The 25214-nt window shown below is 37.0% G+C and overlaps 1 protein-coding gene across 3 annotated transcripts in view; it reads left to right on the plus strand.

Moving 5' to 3' along the window:
• The window catches only part of LOC138693306 (zinc finger protein 665-like), a 54958-nt gene that overhangs the window by 11001 nt on the left and 18743 nt on the right, over nucleotides 1-25214 (plus strand). For 2 of the 3 annotated variants that reach the window (XM_069817180.1, XM_069817179.1), the window contains exons 2-3: nucleotides 5151-5248; nucleotides 16443-16580. In XM_069817180.1, the coding sequence (XP_069673281.1) occupies nucleotides 5156-5248; nucleotides 16443-16580 (231 nt within the window). In that variant the 5' untranslated portion in view covers nucleotides 5151-5155. Of the gene's footprint in view, nucleotides 1-5150; nucleotides 5249-12722; nucleotides 12882-12981; nucleotides 15247-16442; nucleotides 16581-25214 lie in introns of those variants that run through there. The other variant, XM_069817181.1, reaches the window with a different exon arrangement.

The raw sequence follows: 25214 nt of genomic DNA on the forward strand, positions 1-25214 counted from the left end.
TGACTCTCTGTCTTGAAGTAAGAACGCTGTGTTTGTCTTCCAGCAGTTCTTGGAATTTAACATTTTAGCAAAGAGATTTTACGTGGAAAACTCTCTAATTCCTATGTACATTCACGAATTAAAATTAATATTATTTTTGTTTCTTGTTTTGTATTTTTCTCATAATTTCGGGAGGGGATATATCCTCTTAATCACCCCCCCTTTGCATCCGCCCCTGCCCTCAGGTCCTTATCGCTGAGCAGAGCTATGCATCCTACGAGTACTGGCAGCGCATGCACTTTATAAAGTATTTCTTTACAATTCAGTTTTCGCAGTTCCATTTTCTAATTAAACACGCGTTGAGAAAATTAAACTAGGAATAAATTGATTATTTGTTTAATTATTTTTAATTCTCGCGAACATGTTGAAAATTCAACTTTAAAAATGTATTAGTGTTGTATTTACAATAAATTACTCCAAAAACAGTATTAGTGATGTGAAATAAAACTACAATTCTTAAACTTTCAATTGAAAGTGAGATGAGTTCTGTACGACACACAACGCAAGTTATAAGCGTTTATTTCTCTCACTGCACGCCCATTTTTTATGTTTTCAATTTTGATTTACATTCCAACAATTTTTTTTTTTTTTTTTTTTTTTTTTTTTTGGCTGAAATGAAAATATACGAGGTTTCTTTTTTAACCACTTAAACACACAAAACTTTTCGACTGTTTCGAAACATCAAAGTCACAAGCCTGTCCGTTATTGTGTGGAATGCCTCATATGCAAGACATAGAGTGAGTGTACGCTAGCGTTAAATTTTCGTAATGCCACCTAAGTTATGTTGGTATGGCAGAGGAAAGATCTGTAAGACAGTTGAAGGTGCATAAGCTGAGTACGAAGTAAACTAACTCAGCGCTAATTTAGGCTCAGCTCTCTCTACTATCCTTTCCATTATTTACATTTCTGATTTTCGTGCGGTGTCGTATATTAACATTTCTATGTACGGGCTATTCCATCTCAAATCGACCGAAGTAGAGAGAAAATTGACCTTGCAATTTTTAAATACAATGAAACTTTTTCTGTCCGTTGACAACTGTGATACAATGCTTTGTGCAAAGTTTGAGGCATCAGAACTTCATAGTGTTTAAATTAAAAATATTTAAATTTATCGTATTTTCATAAAATTAGCAATTTTAAACTGTTGTGGCTCCGAAACCCTTTCACCCAATGATCAAAATCATGGTTTATTTTGATTCTGAGAAATTAAAGTTTATATTGACATGTAAACAGTTTTTCTTATTTTTTATGGAAATCGAGAAATTTGGATATTTCTTCATTAAGACGCCTTTGCCCACGAAAAAAAAAAATATTTTAAAAATATATGGTTAGATTCCGCATTGAAAGTACAAATAAACACATTTTTTACTGGTGCACCGTTGATAAGAAAGTATTGAAAATATCAAATAAAGAAAATAAATAGTACGCGCGTGATCTAACCAGCTGACTATAGGTAGTCGAGACAAGTAAGGCCAGGAGACAAACACGTGATGTGTCGTCTAGCAGTCATGGCTGGGCTAGCTTTATCACAAGTTTTCATAAACACAGGAGTAAAATGACGCCCAATGCTCGCTTATCTTCAGCTCTCGGCCAGTGCGTGGGGTACTGCGCCGTTCAAGTCTAGGCGTGTGAAAATAATTTATTTAAAACCCTCGAAACTTATTGCGGAGCCACTAAGCAAACAATGCCGAATCCCTCTTAATAATGCAAGGTTTTTCCTCAATATTTTTTACATTTTTACAAATGGGCAAAAAGCCTAAAAGTAAGTAAAATTAGATTATCTGTCTCTCTGCGTACAATAAAAATAAGGATTACTTCTTATCATAACCTACTAAATGTCAGCTTCAAAATGAGCTGCAGTGCAATGTTCTGCAGTAAATGGTTCAGAGTTCTGAGAGCTGAAAGAGGCTTGTTTTTATAAAATACGCTAAATTTGTCGCTCAATAGTACGAAAACCGATTGACTTTCGATAGTATAATTTTGAAAATGCACTCTCCTCAGCACCTTGTATAAATAGGGAAAAGATTAGAGTATTAAAAAAAATGCGAGGTTTTTTACTGATCTATTTCATATGGAATAGCCCGTACACAGATGATACACAACTCACTCGGACGTCCTCAAGGCTATGCAACATTTACAATATGCTCTAAAACTATAACTACTTTGTGAAGAGTGGGTACAACGGAGAAAAATTCTCTCCGGCAACGGGACTCGAACCCGGGTTTTCAGCTCTACATGCTGACGCTTTATCCCCTAAACCACACCGGACTCTAGCTTTGATGCCTGATTGAATCCTTCTCAGTTTAAGTTCTACCTCTCTGTTCCCCTTTCGTGGCTGCAATGTGTCACAGCCATTGTAATATGATAAGCGCCATGTTCCGTCAGATCCCGGCCACTTAGTCACTCGTACATTGTGTTGAACATTGTGCCACTGTCACACATTCTGTGACAGAACAGAGAGGTAGAACTTACACTGAGAAGGATTCAATCCGGCATCGGAACTAGAATCCGGTGTGGCTTAGTGGATAAAGCGTCAGCACGTAGAGCTGAAAACCCGGGTTCGAGTCCCTGTGCAGGAGAAAATTTTTCTCCGTTATACCCACTTTTCACCATAGGGTAATGCAGAATTCATGCTCGGAAATATCATAGGTACTTCGATACATCATTTTAACATAACTGCTTGGATTTACGAATTATATATACGAGACGCACCCAGAAAGTAAGTTTCCCGATTTTTTCCCCTTCAAAGTAAACGTAATTAGCCGTGTCAATTGCGCATGCTAACAGATCTATGACGTATCAATCATATGCCAGCCGGACAGGTCCCGCCTGGTGCCAGTAGCATGGCAGCAGTGGTCCGAAATGGAAGCTGTTATTCCTTCTCCCGCCGCCTGCGAGGTTCGGTCGGTGATAAAGTTCTTTAATACACAAAGCATTGCGCCAATTGAAATTCATCGGCAGCTCTGTCAGGTCTATGGGCCGAACATCATGAGTAAGCAGATGGTGCGTCGCTGGTGTAGGCAGTTTTCCGAAGGTCGTCAAAGTGTCCATGATGAAGAGCGCAGTGGGCGACCGTCCCTCATCAATGACGATCGTGTTGAGCTGGTGCGGCAGTGCATCATGGAGAACCGTCACTTCACGATTACGGAGCTGAGCAGCCATTTTCCGCAGATATCGCGATCCTTCTTGCATGAGATTGTCACTAAGCACCTGCTGTTCAAAAAAGTGTTTGCCAGGTGGGTGCCGAAAAACCTGACACCCGAACACAAAATACAACGTTTAGAAGCAGCACTGACATTTCTGCAACGGTATCACGATCACGGCGACGAGTTCCTCGACAGGATCGTCACGGGCGATGAGACTTGGATTTCGCACTTCACCCCGGAAACCAAGCAGCTGTCAATGCATTGGCGGCATAGTGGATCTCCGGTTAGGACGAAATTCAAACAGACGCTGTCGGTACGGAAAGTGATGTGCACGGTGTTCTGGGATAGGAAGGGCATTCTGCTCATTGACTTCCTTCCAAGAGGTGAAACAGTAAACGCTGACCGTTACTGTGAAACACTGCGAAAATTGCGACGTGCCATTGAAAACAAGAGGCGTGGAATGCTTACTGGAGGTGTTGTGCTCCTCCATGACAATGCTCGTCCATATATGGCTCGGCGCACAGCAGCTGTTTTGACGGAATTTGGCTGGGAGTTGTTTGATCAGCCACCCTACAGTCCTGATCTTGCTCCCAGCGATTTTCACGTTTTCTTGCAACTTAAGAAATTTCTGTCCTCCGGTGAGCGTTTTGGCAACGACGAAGAGCTGAAGACGTCTGTCACATGCTGGTTCCATTCACAGGCGGTAGAGTTCTACGACAGAAGGATACAAAAGTTGATCCCACGATACGACAAGTGTCTCAATTCTGATGGTGGCTATGTTGGAAAATAGCTGAAACATTGCTGTACCTGTTGCCAATAAATGTTTTCCTGAAAGTGTGGTTTTTTTTAATGGGGAAACTTACTTTATGGATGCGCCTCGTATATCTCTTAACCATAGTAAATGTGAAACCAGGATTTTTACTTTATACCGTCCTATGTCACCACCTCAATACTACTACACAATGTTACCATCCCATGGAAGCTTCTCTGTCCATAGGTGTTTGAACAAATATTTATGTTTGTAATTGAGTTTCTGCTTTAGATAGCTATTATTACTTTCCCAAAGCCGTAATAAGAGAAATTTTCACACATTACATGGTATTGAATCTTGCCGAATTCAATTTTTTCCATTACTTGTGTCTTTATGGGAGCGATGATGCTTTCAGTAGGTACCGCATAGTTGTTATTTCTTACCAATATATCTCAACATATCCATAAGCTCAAGTACGACCTAAATTTACGATTATGTTTTTAGTCACGATATGCTTTTAAATCTAAACACATATCCCAGATACATTAACCATACGTGCATCAACCTGATAAGTGGAAGGAAACAAGTTTAGATATTTTGTGTACATAACTGTGTGAAACCAAAATGTGATATAATACGCAATTGACTTTTAAATGTGGCGTAATATAATATTTACGACAAAATTAATGTCGTAAGAAAACAATTTGAATGTAATCGCCATTTTGAGCTTTTAACTATATATCTGCGTTGTGAAACACAGAGAACAATGTTTTGGCTTATTAGTGACTCAGTGAAATCAATGTTGTGGTAATATCATAGTTCAGTTGTCTCCTATTGCTTTTAACTTTTATGCAATTCAAAGCATGCGAATATTGTGTTTAATTTGTGTAGATGTGTATTAAAATGCTGCTTTAATGCAAGGGCGAAAGAAATTTATATCAACAGACTATGTCTCGTTTGGAATGGATCACTCTTTCCTACGTAGAGTTAGAAAATTGTGCATGTGTTTGTCACTAGAAATAGCGATAGGAGTAGAAGTACACCAAATTTGTAGATAATTATTGCATTTGACGATTACAGTTACAATTCAGAATTAATTTGTGTATAGCCTAATGAACTTTCCTGTATCACACACGATTCCGATTGAAGGCAAATAGATCACAGGTGTAGCTATATTAACGGTAACACGTAATTTTCTGTCACTGTTCTTTCAGTTGTAATGGATGCTATCAAGACAGAACCCGAGATCGACCCTCTGGCAGTACAGCCATATGATGACGCTATTAGAGAAGAGGAAAATCCTTCACCAGATGTAAGACCATTTTTCTACCTCCTTGTCTACTGTCTCATTCCTATATTACTATTTTTTTTATTTATTTGACTGCCATGTGTTATAGTGTTGAGTGACAGCATTGGCCTCCGGTCATTTAGCTATTATTCACTTATAAACATACAATTTTATACATAGGTCTACTTAAGGTTATGAAACTATACAGAACTGTTTGTACAGTACTGCCAACGTAAGTGCACAGTGGCAAATTCCCAGACTTAATTTTCATGAAATGCACTGCATCTTGATTAAATATTGCTTTGATGTGCCACAAATTATTCATATTTCTCTCATTGCATTTTAGCACCAATAGCATGTGTTGAGATATTTTTTCAGTCGTATTGAACTTTATAAATTTACAGTTGGGGCAATATTGAATGCCAAAATGAAATATCCAAATTGAATAAGAAAACATTAGTCAATGTAACGAAAATATTTTATGTTATATAAGTGTAATGTGAACCGGACACCATTACGGACTTGGCTCCATTTTGTTCACGCTCGTAAGTGAAAAATTATCTTCTTTCTGAGATATTCTGCTTTTAAAATCTGTTATCCACTTTTCCTTCAATTATTTCCATAATTTCTGTCCTGTGCTACAAGTAGTATTGAAGCACTGGCATGCAGACCCAGAGTTCAACCCGTAACACTTGTGATCAGCTTTTGTCACATTGTAATATATTACTCACAAGGAATGTTTGAACTCGTTCAGAAAGGTACAACCCTCAAACTTCGTTAATAATACAGCTCTCATATGTAAATGAAGACACAAAAAATTACCTACTGATACCCAGTGCAAAGTATGAAATTACGGTAATTTCCTAAAAGACGGGCAAAATCCAACATGGCTGACGAATACTACCAAAAACGTTCTGCCAACTATGAAGTTGAAATGCCACCAAACATCAGAAAATCAAAGACGGAAAATCAAACATATATTTATATTTTTAAAGAAGAATAAGCCCCTCAAAAAAATTAAAATATGTTTAATTTTCCAACTTTGAATTATTTGGTGTTTGGTGGCATTCGAACTTCATAGTTGGCAGTACTTTTCTGGCAGTTTTCGTCCGCACTTTACTCCCACAAATCACTAAAACACACACACACAAAAAAAAAACAAACATAATAATTAAGTACCTTTTCAAACAAAATTCAATCCTCATTGACGTCTTCAACGACAACGACTTCACTTCCAGTATATGACACAGGCTTCAAGGCAATCTAAACTTAAACCATGCAGGCAGCAAAGAACTAAACCAACACTTTGTCGTACAGTGAACTTCGCATAATTAAACCATGTATTTACACAAAATGAAATTTTCCTCGAACACTTATTACACCTTCACTTATACGGAACATTCAGTAAATAATTCCTTGGAACCACAGAAACACAGTTTCCTCCTCATCAATCGTCACAATTCTTATTCGCCAGCGAAAGAACTAAACTAAAATCGACACAAATATAATATTCTGTATATGTCCACACATCTGTCACGAAGATCATAAAATGATAAACTTTCAAAAGCTTCAGTCATCAGACACAATATAACACCACTCACGTCAAACAACCAAGAACAACTGAAAAAGTCATTACCTATTCAAAATTACGAAAATTATAGAACAAATGACAACTATAACTAATCAATTCGAAAGCAAATCACAAAAATCATAAAATGACAAACTTTCAATAGCTTTAGCCATCAGACACAATACAGGCTGACACCACTCACGTCAAACAACCAGAAACAACTGACAACATCATTACCCATTCAAAATTACGAAATTTCTAAGTAAAATGACAATAATAACCAATCAAATCGAAAGAAAATCACGACGAGACCTAGTATAAAAACCTAGAACTAACATATAAAAGTCACTAAAAAATCACTACTAACATTTAATTCTAAAATAAAAAAGTTGGTAATACTACATACAACCAGGTGCCCGTCTTCTACGAAATTACCGAAATTACTATGTGAATGTGATACGGCTACAAAAATAATTGGCCGTGAGCGACTTATCAGCTGACTGGAGGTGAGCTTCCGCTGCGTCGCGGGGTGCAAGTAAACAGACCGCATGTTAGTCTGTAGCAGTGAGTGCTGGCAGTGTGGTCTCAAACGTCGTTGAATCCTGTCAATGTTTTGTTACGTGCGACAAATTATTTTCGTGAGCGTAATTGTGCTGCAAGTGAAGTCACTATGCAAGAGACACAAATGGCAGAATGTATTATAAAACTTATAGAAGATCATCCATTCAGGGCGAATTACACTGCTGACGAGACTTCAGAGTTAACTAATGAAGAATCTCCGAATGAAGAAAGTGACATTGATACCTCATCTTCAGAATCTAGTACCCACAACCAGAACCTCAATTCCTCACCTGTGTAATTGGAGCTTAACAGATCTGATAGTGAATCGCATTATTTTATTTTAGTAGATTATTTTATTACGCTTTATCAACATCTTAGGTTATTTAGCGTCTGAATGAGATGAAGGTGATAATGCCGGTGAAATGAGTCTGGAGTCCAACACCGAAAGTTACTCAGCATTTGCTCACATTGGATTGAGGGAAAACTCCGGAGAAAACCTCAACCAGGCAACTTGCCCTGACTGGGGATCGAACCCGGGCCATCTGGTTTCGCGGGCAGATGCGCTAACCGTTATTCCACAGGTGTGGACGATTCGCATTATTGTCATACTCCATTACCAATGAAACCATCATCGTCAAGTTATGCACCAAGTCCACAGAAACAAGCAACAAAGAGTGTAAATACCGATCATAAGAGAAAAGCAGTGAAATATTGGCTGAATGAAAGTGGTAAAAAGAAGTATTCATTAGCAACAGTTCGGAAAAAGTTTCGGGCAGTTACGTCGCAATGGAAACCGTATATTTGGAAATCACAATTAGAGGTTGTAAAACCACGTTCAGCAGAGTTAAAAAAGATCATATATGAAACGCTATTGTTAAGATTTGTGCATGCCAGACAAAATAAACAAACTGTATCTGATGCTGATTTAAAAGTGTGATCTGTAGACATTTCAAGAACAAAATTATCAGATGGTACATTTAAAGCTTCAAGATCCTAGATTTATGATTTTAAAAAGTGCTACAAGATCAAAAGCAGAAACATCATGAAATTCGTCTCCCGTTGGCATGCAAGGGATGAGGCGGAAATATAGAAATCGGCAGATGACTTTCTAAATGCTACAAAACATAAACTTATTCATAATTCACCCTCTGCTATTTATAATAGAGATCAGAGCGGGTTTGAAAAGGAAATAACCAAACGCACATTGCCTTTTATTGGTGAAAAGCATATTAAAAGCAAGGTCCAGTCTATTGCAGCTCTTACTCACTCCTACACTATTATGTGTATCATGAGTATGGATGGAGTTCTCTTTCCGAAACTTTTTATCGTATTGCAAGAACTGGCAGGAACTTTGGACCCTCTAGTTTCTAAAAAATGTTGAAGGCCGAAAACATTACTGTTAAGGCTTCAAAATCCGGAAAAATAGGGAAAAAGAAGCTGAAAGAAGAAGCTTTCTTTCCATTTAAAGGTGATAAGTTCGCCTTGAATTTGGATTCGTGAACACCATACAATGATGCCACGTGTCTAGAAAGTATCCCTCTTGGTAAAACAATTAAACTAGTTCAGATTCCTCCCGGAATGACAGAAATAGTTCAGCCTTTGGATATTTATTTTTCCATCAGTGAGAATCATTCTACCGCCACTTGTCTGAACTAAAATCGTCAAACCAAAGTGTGAAATTTGAACTATTCCACAGAGATAATATTTTGAAATTACAGTCCTTCCTTCAGTGTCAGTTTTCGCAACATGATGTACCCTTTAGGCATAGCAATAAATTTATCAAGACAACACAGATGGATTAGACCAATATTCCTCAACTGATGTGCCTTCACAAGGTGAAAGGTGGAACGCGAACTTTTACCTATTATTGTAAGAAATTGATAAAATTAATTTAAATTAAATTAAAATTAAATTGTTTTCATAAATATATTTTTGCATATAGGCCATTCAGTATCTCGTAAAACCTGCATGCGCGTGAACCTACATACCCGCCGAGTTAGTGACATGGCCAGTGACATCGAAGACATTATGAAGGAGAAAATGAAGAGCAGTCAGAAGTTCTCACTTCAGATCGATGAGTCCACCGATATTAGCGGTCACGCACAACTTCTTTCCCACATTCGGTACATTGATGGAAATGTAATTGCAAGTAATATATGTTTTTGCAAAGAATTGCCCAAGTGAGCTACCAGTGAAGAACTATTTTGTACAACTAATGATTATGTGGTCCATAATGAATTAACATTGCAGGTTTGCGTTGGTGTTTGTACAGACAGAGCCGCTTCTATGACAGGTCATGAAAGGATTCGTGTCTAAAGTCATCATCATCATCATCATCATCATCATCATCATCCGTCACGAATTAGGCCTGTGTAGACCTGTTTTGGCCCCATCTAGCAGTCTTCTAAAAGGTCTTCCTAACCGTCGATGACCTGTGGGCTGATATTGCATCATCATTTTGGGGATTCTTGAATTGTCCATTCGTTTTACATGGTGTAGCCAATTTAGTTTGTATCTGTTATTTTTTCTTCTACTGACTCTACTTCTAATTGTTCCAATATTTCTTCATTCCTTTTTCGATCTAAAAGAGTATACAAGCCTGTCCAGAGGCTAAAAGTGGCAGCCCCACTACTGGACTACCTAATGATAAGGCTAGTAACCTATCTTTGGGAAAACTACTTTAGTTCGTGGCTAAAGAACGTGAAGTTAATCCAGACATATGGAGCAAGCACTGTCTCATTCACCGCAAAGCCATTGTTGCTAAGTCTTTGCCATCTCCTCTGAAAATTGTGATGGACGAAGTAGTAAAAGTCGTGAACTTCATCAAGTCGCGGCCCCTAAATACGAGGTTTTTTCCCGTTTTGTGTCAGAGAAATAGATCAGCGCACATTACACTCCTTCTACATACAGAAGTGCGATGATTATCACGAAGTAAAGTGTTTCAGCGAATATTTAAACTTAAAGAGGAGGTGCTTGCATTTTTTACTATTGAAGAGTATGAGTACGCGGATTTATTTTCAGATAATGAACGGGAATCTAAGTTGGCATATCTTTTCGATATTTTCGTACATTGGAATGAGCTTAACAGAGAAATGCAAGGTAGGAACGAAAATATTCTGACTACTGTGGATGAGATTCAAGGATTTGTGAATAAGCTGAATTTGTGGATACAAATTATTTAAAATCGGTGGTTTGAGATGTTCCCAACTGTATGGCCCCTTGCTGACGGTAATAAAGTGTTGATGGACTTAATTAAAGAACATTAGTAATCTTGCAGCAGAAGTTACAGAATTATTTTGGAGATAGTGTTCAGTATTTGGACTGGGTTCGTGATCCATTCATTATGGATTAATACCATCTTCCGAATAATATACTCATACAAGAGGAACTGGCAGATTTAAAAGCAGACAGAACCTGACATTAAAACTTCTCGAAGTGCCTTTGGAAATATTTCGGTTGTCAATAAGGAGTGAAGGTCCACACTTGTGGAGTAATGGCTAGTGCGTCTGGCTGCGAAACCAGGTGGCCCGAGTTCGATTCCCGGTCGAGGCAAGTTACCTGGTTGAGGTTTTTTCCGGGGTTTTCCCTCAACCCAATATGAGCAAATGCTGGGTAACTTTCGGTGCTGGACCCCGGACTCATTCCACCGGCATTATCACCTTCATCTCATTCAGACGCTAAATAACCTTAGATCTTGATAAAGCGTCGTGAAATAACCCACTAAAAAAAATAAATAAGGAGTGAACATCCGCTTATCTCCAAGATGGCAGTTAATATGTTATTGCCAATTTCAACTACATGTATGTGTGAAGTGGGCTTCTTGACGTCAACTGAAATTAAAACATCAAAGCAGGAGAGACTCAAATTCATTGATGAAGAAATGAGGCTTGCACTGTCAACAATTCCACCACGTATCGACGACCTGTGTGCTGCTAAGATATGAGTAGAGTTATTTACTTTACTTACTTACTGGCTTTTAAGGAACCTGGAGGTTCATTGCCTCCCTCACATAAGCCCGCCATTGGTCCCTATCCTGAGTAAGATTAATCCAGTCTCTATCATCATATCCCACCTCCCTCAAATCCATTTTAATATTATCTTCCCATCTACGTCTCGGTCTCTTCAAAGGTCTTTTTCCCTCTGGCCACCCAACTAACACACTATACGCATTTCTGGATTCGCCCGTACGTGCTACATGCCCTGTCCATCTCAAACGTCTGAATTTAATGTTCCTCATTATGTCAGGTGAGGAATACAATGCGTGCAGTTCTGTGTTGTGTAACTTTCTCCATTCTCCTATAACTTCATCCTTCTTAGCACCAAATATTTTCCTAAGCACCTTATTCTCAAACACCTTTAAACTGTGTTCCCCTCTCAATATAATAATAATAATAATAATAATAATAATAATAATAATAATAATAATAATAATGATAATAATAATAATAATAATAATAATAATAATAATAATAATAATAATAATGATTACATTAAGTAATTATATTAAGAGAGTTACATTATGTTTTGAGGGGCTTAACATTTTGGTGTGCTATGTTGAGTTTAGGCCCGTCTAGGGTGTGCCGTGAATAAAAAAAAGTTGTGGAACTCTGGATTAGACACTGCATTGTACTTCCTAACTCTCTGACTTGATTTATATACTACACTTGCTTATGGATATGAGGGATTCCCTAATTAGAATGTGATATCAGGCTTTCGAAATAATCACAAGTTTAAGTAATGTAGAGGAGGATAAGAGTATGCGGGGGGCGAAGGTTACGCAGGATTTTTTTTCAGCTGTTGGTATAACTGCACATAAATTTACTAGTGTGTGGAAGAAGGAGTCTGCTGAGACGCCATTGTCGTATTGTTGCAAGCATATCAGTGCAATCGTTGTTGTTTAACAGGTAAGAAACAGATTTTAGTGCTCTGGGTATAATTTTCTGACTTTCTAACATAAGGTGATATACGTTTGAACGTCAATTTAATAAGGCAATAACTATATTTGTTGTATAATACATTTGTGGCGCGAGATATGCCTGTAGAACCATTTTGATGAGGCAATGCTTCTGCCATCTAGCAAAGATTGAGTGAAGCACAAGAGTACGCAACTTCCACTTGCAGTGTGTACTCTTGGCTGCTTACTTTTTTTCAGACTTTATTTTTCGAAATCAAGTTTTTGTATTTAAGTGATGATTCTGCAGTCTGTGTAAATTAATAGTTACAATGTATTACAAATAAATATAAATAATAATAGTTAATTATTATTTTAAATAAAACTAAAGAAATATAGAATTTTATTGTAGTAAAATACGAATAAAATATTTGAAAATAACTAACTCTAATGAATATTACAACATAATTGTGCAGATTTTCAATATGGATAAATACCAGAGGAAGACCGATCGGAAGCCCTTCTCACAGGAACAACTAGATAGAGCTAGAGAATTACTGAGAAATGGTGAAAGTCAGAGTGCTGTGGCTAGAGCATTGGGTGTTCATGAAGCCACACTCCGAAAAAGCAAGTCTGTGAGTAAATGTGCAAACAACAGAAATGTTGAAAGTGGAATTGTGTGCTAAACAGTCAAAAGTTCAATTGTAGTATAACAATGTTTGCTTGTAATTCTAGGGCAAGGCCGCTGATTCCTTGGGTAGATTCCAGAAGGTTTTTGACAACGACATGGAAAAGGAACTGGAAAAACACATTCAAGATTTGGAATCAAGATTTTATGGCCTGACCTGAAAACAACTTACGAGAATTGCCTTCGAATTCGCTACTGGGTCATGCATTGGGATACAACATCCATTCAATTTGGAGAAAAAGTTAGCCATTAAGGATTGGGTTATGAACTTTTGCAAAAGACATGGTCTGTCACTTAGAACTCCTGAACAGTGTAGTCTTGGGAGAGCCATGGGCTTCAACAGGATTAAGGTAAAGATATTTTTCGTAATTTGAAAGATTGCTACAACAAACACGGATTTCAACCCCATCGCATTTTTAATATGGATGAGACTGGAGTCTCAACTGTGCCTAATAAATCACCAAAGATATATGCCAAGGTAGGAAAGAAATCGGTCCGCAAAATTAAGTCTGAAGAGAGAGGACAGATAATCACGGCAGTTTGCTGTGTCAGTCCAACAGGCATTCACATACCACCAGCATTAATTTTCCCCAGAAAACGCATGTGACCAGAACTTTTTGAAAATGCTCCTATGGGCACCTTACCTCTAGTTTCTGAGTCTGGCTACATGAATTCAGAACTTTTTCAGGATTGGCTGAAACACTTCTCCAAACATGCGAAGCCGTCTGTAGAAGATCTAGTTCTCCTCATCCTTGACAACCATGCTTCACACTGCTTCCTTTCTGCTGTCGAGTTTTATAGACATAACCACAACGTTCTTCTCTCATTACCACCACACTCCAGCCACATGGTACCACCATTGGACAGAATGATTTTTGCCCCATTTAAGAAAATATACGCTGAAGAAGTTGACAAATGGTTATGCACCCACCCTGGAAGCTCTGTTACTCAGATGCAGATACCTGGTCTGTTCAAGGCTGCATTCATTAGAACTGCAACAACTGAAAAAGCCGAACATGCCTTTTCTGCTACAGGGATATATCCCTTTAATCCTGATACATTCTCAGACGAGGACTTCCTACCTGCCGAAGTCACTCACAGAGAAATGTCTACAGAGGTCCATGCCGAGGAAGAGATTGAGGGAAACTTAGGAGATGTAGATGAAGAACCAAATGAGGAAGTCCCAGGTACCTCCTCCAATAGGGTCAATAAGATTAAGATCACTGACATCCAGCCTGTCCCAAAATCTCAAAATAAAATAAAAATCAAACAGAAAGAGCATTAAATCTGAAATCCTCACACGATCACTGTACAGAAATTCACTCCTGGAGAAAGAAAAGAAGAATAAAGCTCAAGTCACCAAATAAATGAAGATGAAAGACAAATTGACGACAAAACGACAGAACATTGTAAAGCGCAAACTTAACTTCAAGAATTGTAGAACTACAATGGATAAGCCATCAACTTCGACAAGCATCCTGCATGCAGATGATGACGAACTCGTTACTTGTCCGGGCTGTGGTGAAGCGTACAGTGACGATGACTGGGTTCAATGCAATAAGTGTAGTGAATGGTGGCACGAAGAGTGTTCATCTTATGAAGGATCAGGTGCATTCATATGTGACCATTGTTAACTGTCATTGAAACTATAGTGCTATATAACAATATGATCTGAATGTTTTTTTTTACTTGTTTGTGTCAAACTTCCATGTTCTTAATTAAACTGTTCTCATTTTGTGTTGTCCTTCTGTTGACTTTCGCAAAGAGAATGATATATCTAATTCTGTTACAGTAAATTACAGTATATGCATTCAATTTTGCTCTGCTTTTTTAAATATAGTACTTAAATTAAGATTTCCTAGGTTGCGTACTCTTATCTGCAAGGGTTGGGCAAGAGTACGCATAGCAGTTTTAATTTGGAACAGTGTAATTACAACATGATCAATTTCTTATACTTTACAACTATGTATTACTTTTTAAATATAATTCTACTTCCTTTAACAATAAAATGAATTTCATTTTCTTGTATATGGAAAGCTGGAAAAATGAAAATATGTTAAGTGCGTACTTTTAGCCTCCTTTAACTTATTCACTATTACTAAGTTTATTAACAAAATATCAAATTAGAACAGTTAAATATAGAGTATTGAAATTGAAGGATTATTTCTGAAGTATCATAATGGGTGCTAATTGTTAGTATGAGAATTGAATACTTAATTTTACTTACAGTTTCTGTAGGGCAAAACCTGGTGTTATTCTGAGATGATGGGATTTTCTACCTTCTTTCTGGATGTCGGGAAGTTACAATGGCTGATGCATGACTGCTTCTTGTGACTAATTACGAATGACCAATGACCACAATTTGGTCGCTCCATGTTCATTTTATAAGTTCTCGAACTGCGTCCTTGTGACATAACAAAGTGACGCTGTTTTCCCCGCGAATCTTCTAAAAAGACGGTATTGCACTCACCAAACACCACGCTTCCGATTCTTAATCATTATTTCGGATCGGCGTTCCCTGTTGTCACTTGGGACAATATAGACTTAAGGAACTCTCACGATATTCAAGGATTGAATCTCTGGTTTTGATTGAACCAAGAGAAAATCGGAATTCAAAATGATCACCAATTAGAAGTCTCGCGAGAGTCATGGATTGTTAATGATTACTGCATAACCTGTATATTTTTCGTTATGTGTCAGCTGTTGCGTAAGAAGGCTTTGTGCTAAAATGCAACCGTACACGTTTCCTGTCTTGTTCAAGGACTGGACTTTAACTTCTTGCTGACTTCGCTAAACTGTACAGTTGTACTCTGTAGCAACAGAAAGCCTGTCGTGTGTTATAACGTTATAAGCATGTCTTCATAGATTTATCTGAATGTTTTAATAAGTACGATTTCATTACTTTCAAATATAGCGAAAATATATCGCTTATGGTCATAACCAAAGTTATGATGTTTGCCATAATCTTTGGGCACAACAATGAAAAAATATTCATGGTTTGCTACACACTATATAAATCAGAAAGACCACCAGAATTCCTGACATAAAAAGAGTTTTGCCTTGACAATATAAGTACAAATTGTGAACAAAATAATTGTGATATGAGTGAATTAGTGCGGTGTGCATGGTGTAGAATGCATTCGTGTTTAATCACCTAATCGAGTGCTGCCGCTTGTGTTACACATTTATAGAGTAAAATAAGTACTCACTAGTCAGTCTGCCTTCAATAAGTAACAGACGTTCATACTTTGGATTATGTTTTGTAAAATAAATTAAAGAGAAGCTGTATGACACTGCGTGCACCTCAGGAGGGCGGCTGTTGAACAATGCATTCCACCCGACATTCTAAGTAAGTTTTGAGAGTTTCTTAATTTGTATCGGCAGGTAAATTTTTGTGTGTTCACTTACATATTATGGAAGCTGTATCAGTTAACGAAGTTTGAGGGTTGTACATTTCTGAGAGAGTTCAAACATCCCTCGTCAATCACAATGTCTCTTTATTCTGCAGGAAGGGAATTTACTGGATCTGCATGTGGCTCAGATAAAGAAGGAATGCGTGGATGTCAGCTACGATCACACATCAGAGATACAATTTGAAGAAATTAAATTGCTCAATAATTTCCCCGTGGTGAAGTCTGAAGTCGAGGTGAGTGGAGTTCATTGGTGTGCTGGCTCTTCTTCCCAGTGTTAAGTTTTATATCCTCTTCTTCACAGAAACCTTCTCAGTACAGTTATTTTGACAGGGAATTTTGGTATGCATTGGGGGACAGTAAAACTTTCTGCATGTTTTTATTACTTACTAACCGTACATGCGCGCTTCGCTCCACTTGTTAGAAATAATTATAAAGTACCGGTAATTACATAATTAAAATAGGACATTCCCTCTATAGAAAACAATATTATATCCTTATAAAAATGAATATTTTCCGTTTGTTGTGCAAGGCCGCCTTAAATAGACGCAGTCATTAATTGTTTTCATTTGTCAGATATCTGTATCTCGTTAAATATTAGTCCTATAAAAATTTTGCATGAAATAAAATTGATCGGAAATCGTTAAAAAAAAAAAAAAAAAAAAAAAAAAAAACTTTTGTTATGTAACATTTTTCATAAAAATCAATGATTAGTTAGATATCTCGATTTATTTAATTCAGGCCCCCTTTTAATTAAAGTATTTTGAATGCAATATAACCATAAATCTCAGTTAGAATTAACTTGAGTTATATTGCAATTTTCATATAAATTGGTTCTGAGATTATGGTGAGAAAAGGTAACAAACATCCAGACAGACACACATACAAAGAAAAATTTCAACAATGCGAATTTGGTTTCAGGGTGGTTAATTATACATGTTAACACCAATTATTTTTAGAAAAAGCAAAAATTACGGGAACAATTTTGGTTATAGATTTATTCTATATATATATTTTTTTTTGTTGCAGAATAGACTAAACTTAAAATGCGATATGGCTGTTTTGTTTCAATTTTTAAGACAGTTGTTTCAATAATAATACAGTTATTTTTGGCGATCTTGCAATATAGAATGAGGCACCTAATATTGCCATCTTGCACATCACTTAATGATTGATGTTATCTATGTGCTTTTTCCAGAAAATTAAAGAGTAGATTTAGGCTAGTTTTAGCATACAGGAGATTTGTGAGAATTGTAGTAAGATTTGTTTCAATTGCATTAGTTATTTACGATACAAGTGTTGAAAGTGTAATTTTACTTAGTGAGTAGAGATCTTTGCCAAACGAATCAGCACTTTCAACATGTGTCGCAACTGTGTTTTAGAGAGCCACTCTCCATGCTGGTAGGCTAGAGATGATTCCGCCATCTGCTCCAATACAGTTTTCTCCCTCATTGAGTTATTGAAACATTGTCACATTAAAAACAGGTGACACATAGCTCAGTTGTGGGGATTCGATTACAGATTGAGAAGTTCCTGGTCGAAACTTTGGTGTCCTCCAAATTTTTATAATTACATTTAATTCTTAATTGTTTTATATAGTTAATCAGTAAATACAATTAAAATCAATATAAAACAAAATAAATATAATTTAATTTATGTACGTTTCTTAACCAGAAACAGTTTAAACATGCATGCCAAGCATTGAAATATATCTTCTCATCATTTCATCTATTGTTGGAAATAATTAAAAGTAGTGTAAGATTATGTCTTGGATTAGTACAGACTTCCCATGCTGATAGAGGAATGTCTTGCTGGCCTGGACCCTATCAGGTATTCGTTTGAAGATGGACCCTTGCTCTGTCAGGGTTGAGGCTGAGTGGCCCACTTGTTGGCATCAGATTCATGAATGCCGCCCAGGTTGCCTTTCGAACTGGACAGTCATCGCATTCATAGCATGCACAATGGACCAAAGAAAGCCTAGATGTAAGGATCTGTCCCTCGACGACCAAGCCAAGCCATAATGCTGTTTGCCCTGTACATTACTCTGATCGATAATTTATTTACGGTCCTGCTAATGTGGTTGTTTCCTTGCTAAAAAATAACATGTAGACTTCGAATTTTGCTGTGTGGTATTTTGTAGAGGAAAGTCGTGTTGTGTGTTGTACATGGAGATGGTATTTAAAAATGCATAAACAGCCTGTATGGCCCTGGCACAGTCTACTATATACATTCACGAAGCTTGGGGTGATTTTTTTGCATTTCTCACGATAGTTGCTAGCCGCTTGGAGTGCTGTGTGTACTAGGAACAATAGACTGTGTCACTGCCATCGTGATCTAATTCAGGCCGTAAGGCAGACCATGTGACTCGCTTAACCCGATCACGAAGGGCAGCATTTCAACCATATAAATTAATGGGAATGCATAAAGAGTAACATATATTTCTCTAAAATGTAGTGTAATTGCATTAATAAAATTTAAAACAATGATTAGGAGACACTTCAGACATAATTCCTTGCGAGTTAAGGTGTAATATTATTTTTGGTGTGAAAATTACGTTGTTCGTATGTGTAATACCTGCCTTTATTTCGATTAAATATTGCGAAATTATTGTACATTCATTTATGCACGATTCAATAATTTTCAGTTGCACCGCACGAATATTTAGATATATTGAAATTATAGATTATGTACGTACACTAATTTCATAGGAGTGATAGGAGTGTCTACAATTAAGGAAGGTAGATGTGCTAAATTAAAATCACAATATACATTCGTTTTTATTGAACCTCAAAATAGCTTCCATTCTAAACTTAAAATGTTGATGCGAACAGATTATGTTCACGCGTAAAATTCTCTTCACATTAAAATAACACAGTTTTGTAATTATTTCTGCAACATATTATGCAAAAAGAAGTAAACGCAACTTATGGACACATTACACTAAATAAAACTTAGCAATGATACGCAATAAAATTATAATATAATATTTCACTGAGCTACATACACTGAAATAGAAAATCCGAACATACATTTCGGCCTAGTCTAGATCGAAAAGGCATTGACTGTGCCGTATTTCGCTCTGTTGTGAAAAGTTGTGTAAACTGTGAAATGTTCGTTATCGGTTGTAATAACTGTAAATGGCTCAAATACAATAATTTAAATAATAATATGGGACAAGGAGACGTTTGTGGTACTATAAATATTGTAAGAAAAAGAGGTCAGATTTATCCTTCTTCCGAAAGATCCAGGAAGATGAGCTTATAAAATATAATGTATACTTTATGAAAATAATATATAAACCTTATGTATTTCATATTTCAATAGTGGAAGGAAGGTGTTAATTTTTTCAAAAGAATACGATATCGAAAGTACAATGCATTTTTATCGTCTGCTGGGGAAAGGGTCTGTGATGAGGCGATAGTAGCGATCCTGGTGGTGAGCAACTACCTATGGATGCATATTTCAACTATCTATGTTTGCATATTTAATAAGTATTGAGCTTCGTGACTGTATATACTAGACTGTGGCCCTGGTGTGTAGAGAATATAGGAAAAATACAGTGGGATTGTAATAACTACTATCCTATGAAATATCCTGAGAGACGTCAACCATCTTGACAAACCTTTGGGAGTTACTCCCATCAGAAGGGATGCTGAATGTATGACACTTTTCAACCATTGTTTAAATTAAACAGTGACTGATTTAGATGGTGATGTTAGTGTGCTAGCTGCTGTTGGTGTAAATCCATTCACTAGGTCTCGTGTTATCTGTAGAGCAAGTGGCATTAATCAGAAAAGTGTACCACATTCTTCATCATAACAAGCTCCTTCTGTGACATGGACACCATTTTATTATGGTGCGCATTAAAACGAAATAATACGTTGGTATGCATCTGTTTACTGTTGACTTAACGTGTCGGCACCCCTTGACTAATATTGTGACTTTTATTCAAAACAACAATGTAACTTTTATTGTTACGACAATAATCACTTTCTATAATTGAATGTAAACACTCCCGTCAACAATGGGATTTCCACTCCACACAGTAACACAGTATTCGTTATTGCACTCCACAGACAACAATAACAATTTACTTGGATTATTGAGAACAACAATGTACTGCTAATCTTAACTAATGTTCACAAAGCACTATTTACAAATCAGAACTGTCAGTTCTCAGTTCACAGTTCGTTTGCCTTGGCTAGTTTTTCTAGCTCAGTCACTCGAGTTCACAGTATCTCGAACCCCAGACCTTCAGAGACAGTCCACTGAACTTCGAACTCAGGTCCCCCAACTGCGGTCCACTGCACTCAAACTCAGGACTTCCGGCTCCCACAGTTACGGACACAACTCAAGTCGAATTGCGGTCTCGAAGCTGGCTTCACTGCTGCACAAGACTGCCTTGCTGTCCAAAACTAGCAACGACTGCAACTAACTGCTCAGCTCACTTGCGTCTCCTCTTTATAAGCAAACCATTTTATCCAAAGAGTACGATTTCGCGATCAATCTAGAGAAGATGGCGCCTCTCGATTTCTCTGGATTTCTTCCCTCAGTCGCAGGCGCATTACTTCCCCCTCTCTGCCGCGGAACAGCGTGTCGTTCCCCTTACGTCGCGCCTCGCCGCAGCGACCATCGTTTCGTCTCCCCTCCGCTCAGCGCTCCACGGAGCTCGCTTCGTCTATCGGGCCTCATGTCTTCTCGCGCGCCCCTCTTGTGTGGGACACGTGATCGACACTCGACGCGGCTGTCACAATTTTATATATTTATCTACTTTGGTTCATTGTCCATTGTCCCTCTTGCTCCTCTACTTGCACTTTCTTCTCTCACTTGTCACTTTTTGATCTGCTTATTCTGTCACTTTTGTCACCCTGACTGCTTGCGCTCACTTTTTCTTACTCTTCTTCAATGCTGCTTCCAAAACAGTTTGTATTCTGTTCACGTACATAAGGAACAGAATGCACAGAGTTTTGTGAGCTTCCTGATCCCTTTTTGCTCCCATGTCGATGTTCCACATCCTCGGCTTGCTTATTATTTGTTCTAATTCCTCACTTTCCATTCCGCTTCTTCCCTCATGTTCTGATTCTATAGTTGCTCGTTCTTACGATTTCTTCTAATGTATTTTCTCCGTTGATCCTGTACACGTTCCTGACCTCATCTTGCGTCATCACTATTTGGTACGCGACTTCCGTCCAACTCTGGGCCTTGCTTTGCGCCAATCAGCTGTCTTGCATTGCATTGTATTGTATTTATTCATTCCCTGTACAATCTATTACAGATTATAGGTTCGTCATTAGATACAAACGCAAAAATATAAATGCAAAAAATACACACACAGACACACACAAATAAGATTTCTAGTATGAATTTAATTTTAACATTCTTAAGTTTTTCAAACAATAGTAAAACTACCAAAGACACAATAAATAACAAGATATATAATACATTTTCCGTTTGCAAGACATTAAATAAATAAATTAACGTAGATTAGGTAAAAGCAAGATAGTCCTACATTATTATAAATATTGTTTGGAGAAAAAATTATGTGCAACAGTAATGAAGGTATAATCTTTTCGCTGTAAGAAAAATCCTAATGTAAACAATAGCACGTGACTGAAGTGAGGCTTCATTGGCCGCTGTTTGGCGCCATAGATTCTCAGTACACGTTCCCGCCTACTGTCGTACGTTAAGTTTCATGTTAAACATTTCCCATTACTCGTCAAGTAGGCCCAACCTCACTACTATGCACTCGTTTTCTTAGGAGACATTTACTTTATAATTACTGTGATTAAATTATTTTTAAGTCTTATGTCTTCACAATGGACAGTTGAGGATGCAGAAGCCCCATTTCAGTACCACGTACTTACATGAACAACTACGAGCTCAAGCGACGCCAGCTTGTTACCGGAACAGACTGCCTCGGTATTACTGTCGGTATTCATCCGCGTTCATAGTACATAACAAAGCATAAAAGTAGCTTTTCTTTTACATATAGTTTTGCATATGAGTGCAGTTATATGTTTCATCGTATTTAACAACTAGAATTCAATTTTTTATATTCAAATTATACAAGATTGTGGTTTCCAAATACGAACTATATTTTCCTGCGTCATGTGAGTGTTTCAACTGGGAGCCAATCACGGGTATGACAGCAACGTGCTTATGTTTACATTAGGATTTTTCTTACAGCGAAAACAGTATAGGTATTTTGCTTTATAGCTTTAATGCAAGAAATCAGTGATTTTGAACGGCATGGACTGGAGCAGAATAGTTTTTACCCTGGTTATGAAACGTTCATAATTTAAATGTTTAATATCCCCAGGTATATTGTTATATAATAAGATACCTGTATGAGAAGTACTGTTGAGACTTTTGGTAATAGTATGACAATTTATATGCAAGTTGTTGGCAGTTCATGTGTTATGGTTGTGAGTTTCAGAGTTCCTTTTAAAATAGTTAAGATTCTTATGTATAAAGCAAACATTTTCTAGGATGTAGATGCAGGGGAGTGGTAAAATATTAATTCTTGAAAAATTTCTTTGCTTGGAGTGCATATACGAACTTGTTTTATTATTTTTATTATTTTCTTTTGAAGTTTAAATATTTTTATAGCTTCAGAGGACATGCCCCACAGCATTACACCATATGAAAGAATGGAATGTACATGGGCATAGTAGACTACTTTCAAACTTGGAAGAGATATGCTTTTCGTAAGAATTCTAAAAGCATAACATAATTTGCACAGTTTTCCAGAGAGAAAGCTTACGTGTTGAGTCCAGGACAAATTCGAGTCAATCCATACTCCCAAGAATTTTGTACACTCAACTTCTTTTATATTCTGATTGTCAATATATATTTGCAAGTTTTTATGCGTTTCATTTCGATTAAAATTAATAAAAACTGTTTTGTCTATGTTTAGATTAAGTCTGTTATGTATTAGCCACTCTTTTAATTGATTATTAGCTTCATTTATGTTATTCTGTAGGATATTCTCATTTCTACTTTTGAAAATCATACTTGTATCATCCGCAAAGAGCACTGTTTCTGAGTGGGATATATTTATTGGTAAATCATTAATATATAGGAGCATTGCCCGTCACTCTTCACTATATGACCGCTGTTGTGCTTTAATGTCGTCTCGATTTCTTTATTTCCCCTTTGTATCTTTGTCCTCCCTCTGTTATTCTTCTTTTCGCCTTGTCCGTTGTTGTCTGCTGTTCTCTTTCCACTGCATCATGTTCGTTCCTCTCCCATGTCGTTGGCCTCTCCTATCACTTCAGTCCGAAAATCCGTGTGTGTTTGGTTCTCCATACAGAACTGTAGATCATATTCTTTCCTATTAATCTTTAATTTATCCCTCTTTGCGATAATTCCCTTACGCCTTCCTGCTCTCATAAATGGGTGTAGTAGCTTCCTGGACCCCGGACTCATTTCACCGGCATTATCACCTTCATTTCATTCAGACGCTAAATAACCTAGATGTTGATACAGCGTCGTAAAATAACCTAATAAAATAAAAAAAAAATACTTTCACTTACCAGCATCTTAATCTTATCACTGTTTTCTTCCATACTTATCCTCAGGTTGTCATATTTTTATTTTCTGTTCTTTCATTCACATTTGCTATTTGTCCGATGTTCCTTCATGTTTCTCTTAAGCCTTCACTTTGTTTTTTCTACCCACTGTTTATCATTTTGTACACACCTTTCCATTTTCACTTTTGGGACTGTAGCTTCTTTTTAAACGTTCCTCATAGGTCGTCATCCTCTATACCAGTGATGTCAAAGCAAGCGCATTTTTCTGACCTTGACGTCGTGCGCGGGCAGCAAGCGCTAAGTATGGCAAGAGGGAGGGTTGTGTATATGAATAAGCAACCTGTAGGATTAAGAAAACAGTGGTGCACAAACTTCAAACGGACCGTGAAATTTTATGTCGATATTTTTATATGGCTTCTTTCTGTTTAATATTATCTATATTGTCTGTAAAACAAAAGTACTAACACTGATTTCTTAATATTGCACTTGTGTTTTAAATCTTAATAACATAATAGAGAGTTAAGAAGGAATATTCACATAAATTCCATAGTAGTACTGTATTAAGTGGATGAAACACATCATTCATAAAGAAAGTGATATTCCAAAGAAAGAGATTGAGTATGACGAGACAAGTTGGAATTTATATTGATGGTATCTTTAGCCTTACAAAAGTAATCAATGAACTAATCAAAACAATATTACAGTACAAAGCAAAGTTACCTAGGTACTGTATCTGTTTTAAGTGTAACTAATATTACATATTTGTGAGCAACTTTCTGTCATTAGCATATTAAATTATTTTCTCGAAATCTGCTGAAGCTATAGAGCTGACATTTTTACAACACATGGGCACGTATCTTTTGCTTATGATGTAACAGTAGTTGCTTTGTTAATTCATTTCGTTACAAACAATTTCCATGCGAATATTTTCAAAATTTTCAATACACTATCTTCAGTAATACATATATACGGTATATTAGATTTACGAAAACATTCTGTAAGGCTACTAAATAAATAGGCCTATACCTGAAAATTTCGCTTTTCTATACGAAAAGTTGAGAAAATATTTCTTTTGAATAAAAAAACCAAACTTGTGAAAAATGAGCATTAAAATTAAAACTTACATTCTTATAATGCCCTTATACTTCTCAGGCAAATCTAAAAATTAACATAGATACAGCTTTAATAAGTTCTCTTCCCTTTATCTATTGAATCAGTGCTGACCATCCCTGACTATAGCTCGACCAAGCGGCATATACCGCCTCTTTTTTCTGTCTCTTTCCTTTCCGCTGTAAAGCTCTCAGGCTCTCCTGGGCTCTAAAGTACACGCTTGCTTCT

Source organism: Periplaneta americana, chromosome 17, assembly GCF_040183065.1.
Source record: "Periplaneta americana isolate PAMFEO1 chromosome 17, P.americana_PAMFEO1_priV1, whole genome shotgun sequence".
NCBI lineage: Eukaryota > Metazoa > Arthropoda > Insecta > Blattodea > Blattidae > Periplaneta > Periplaneta americana.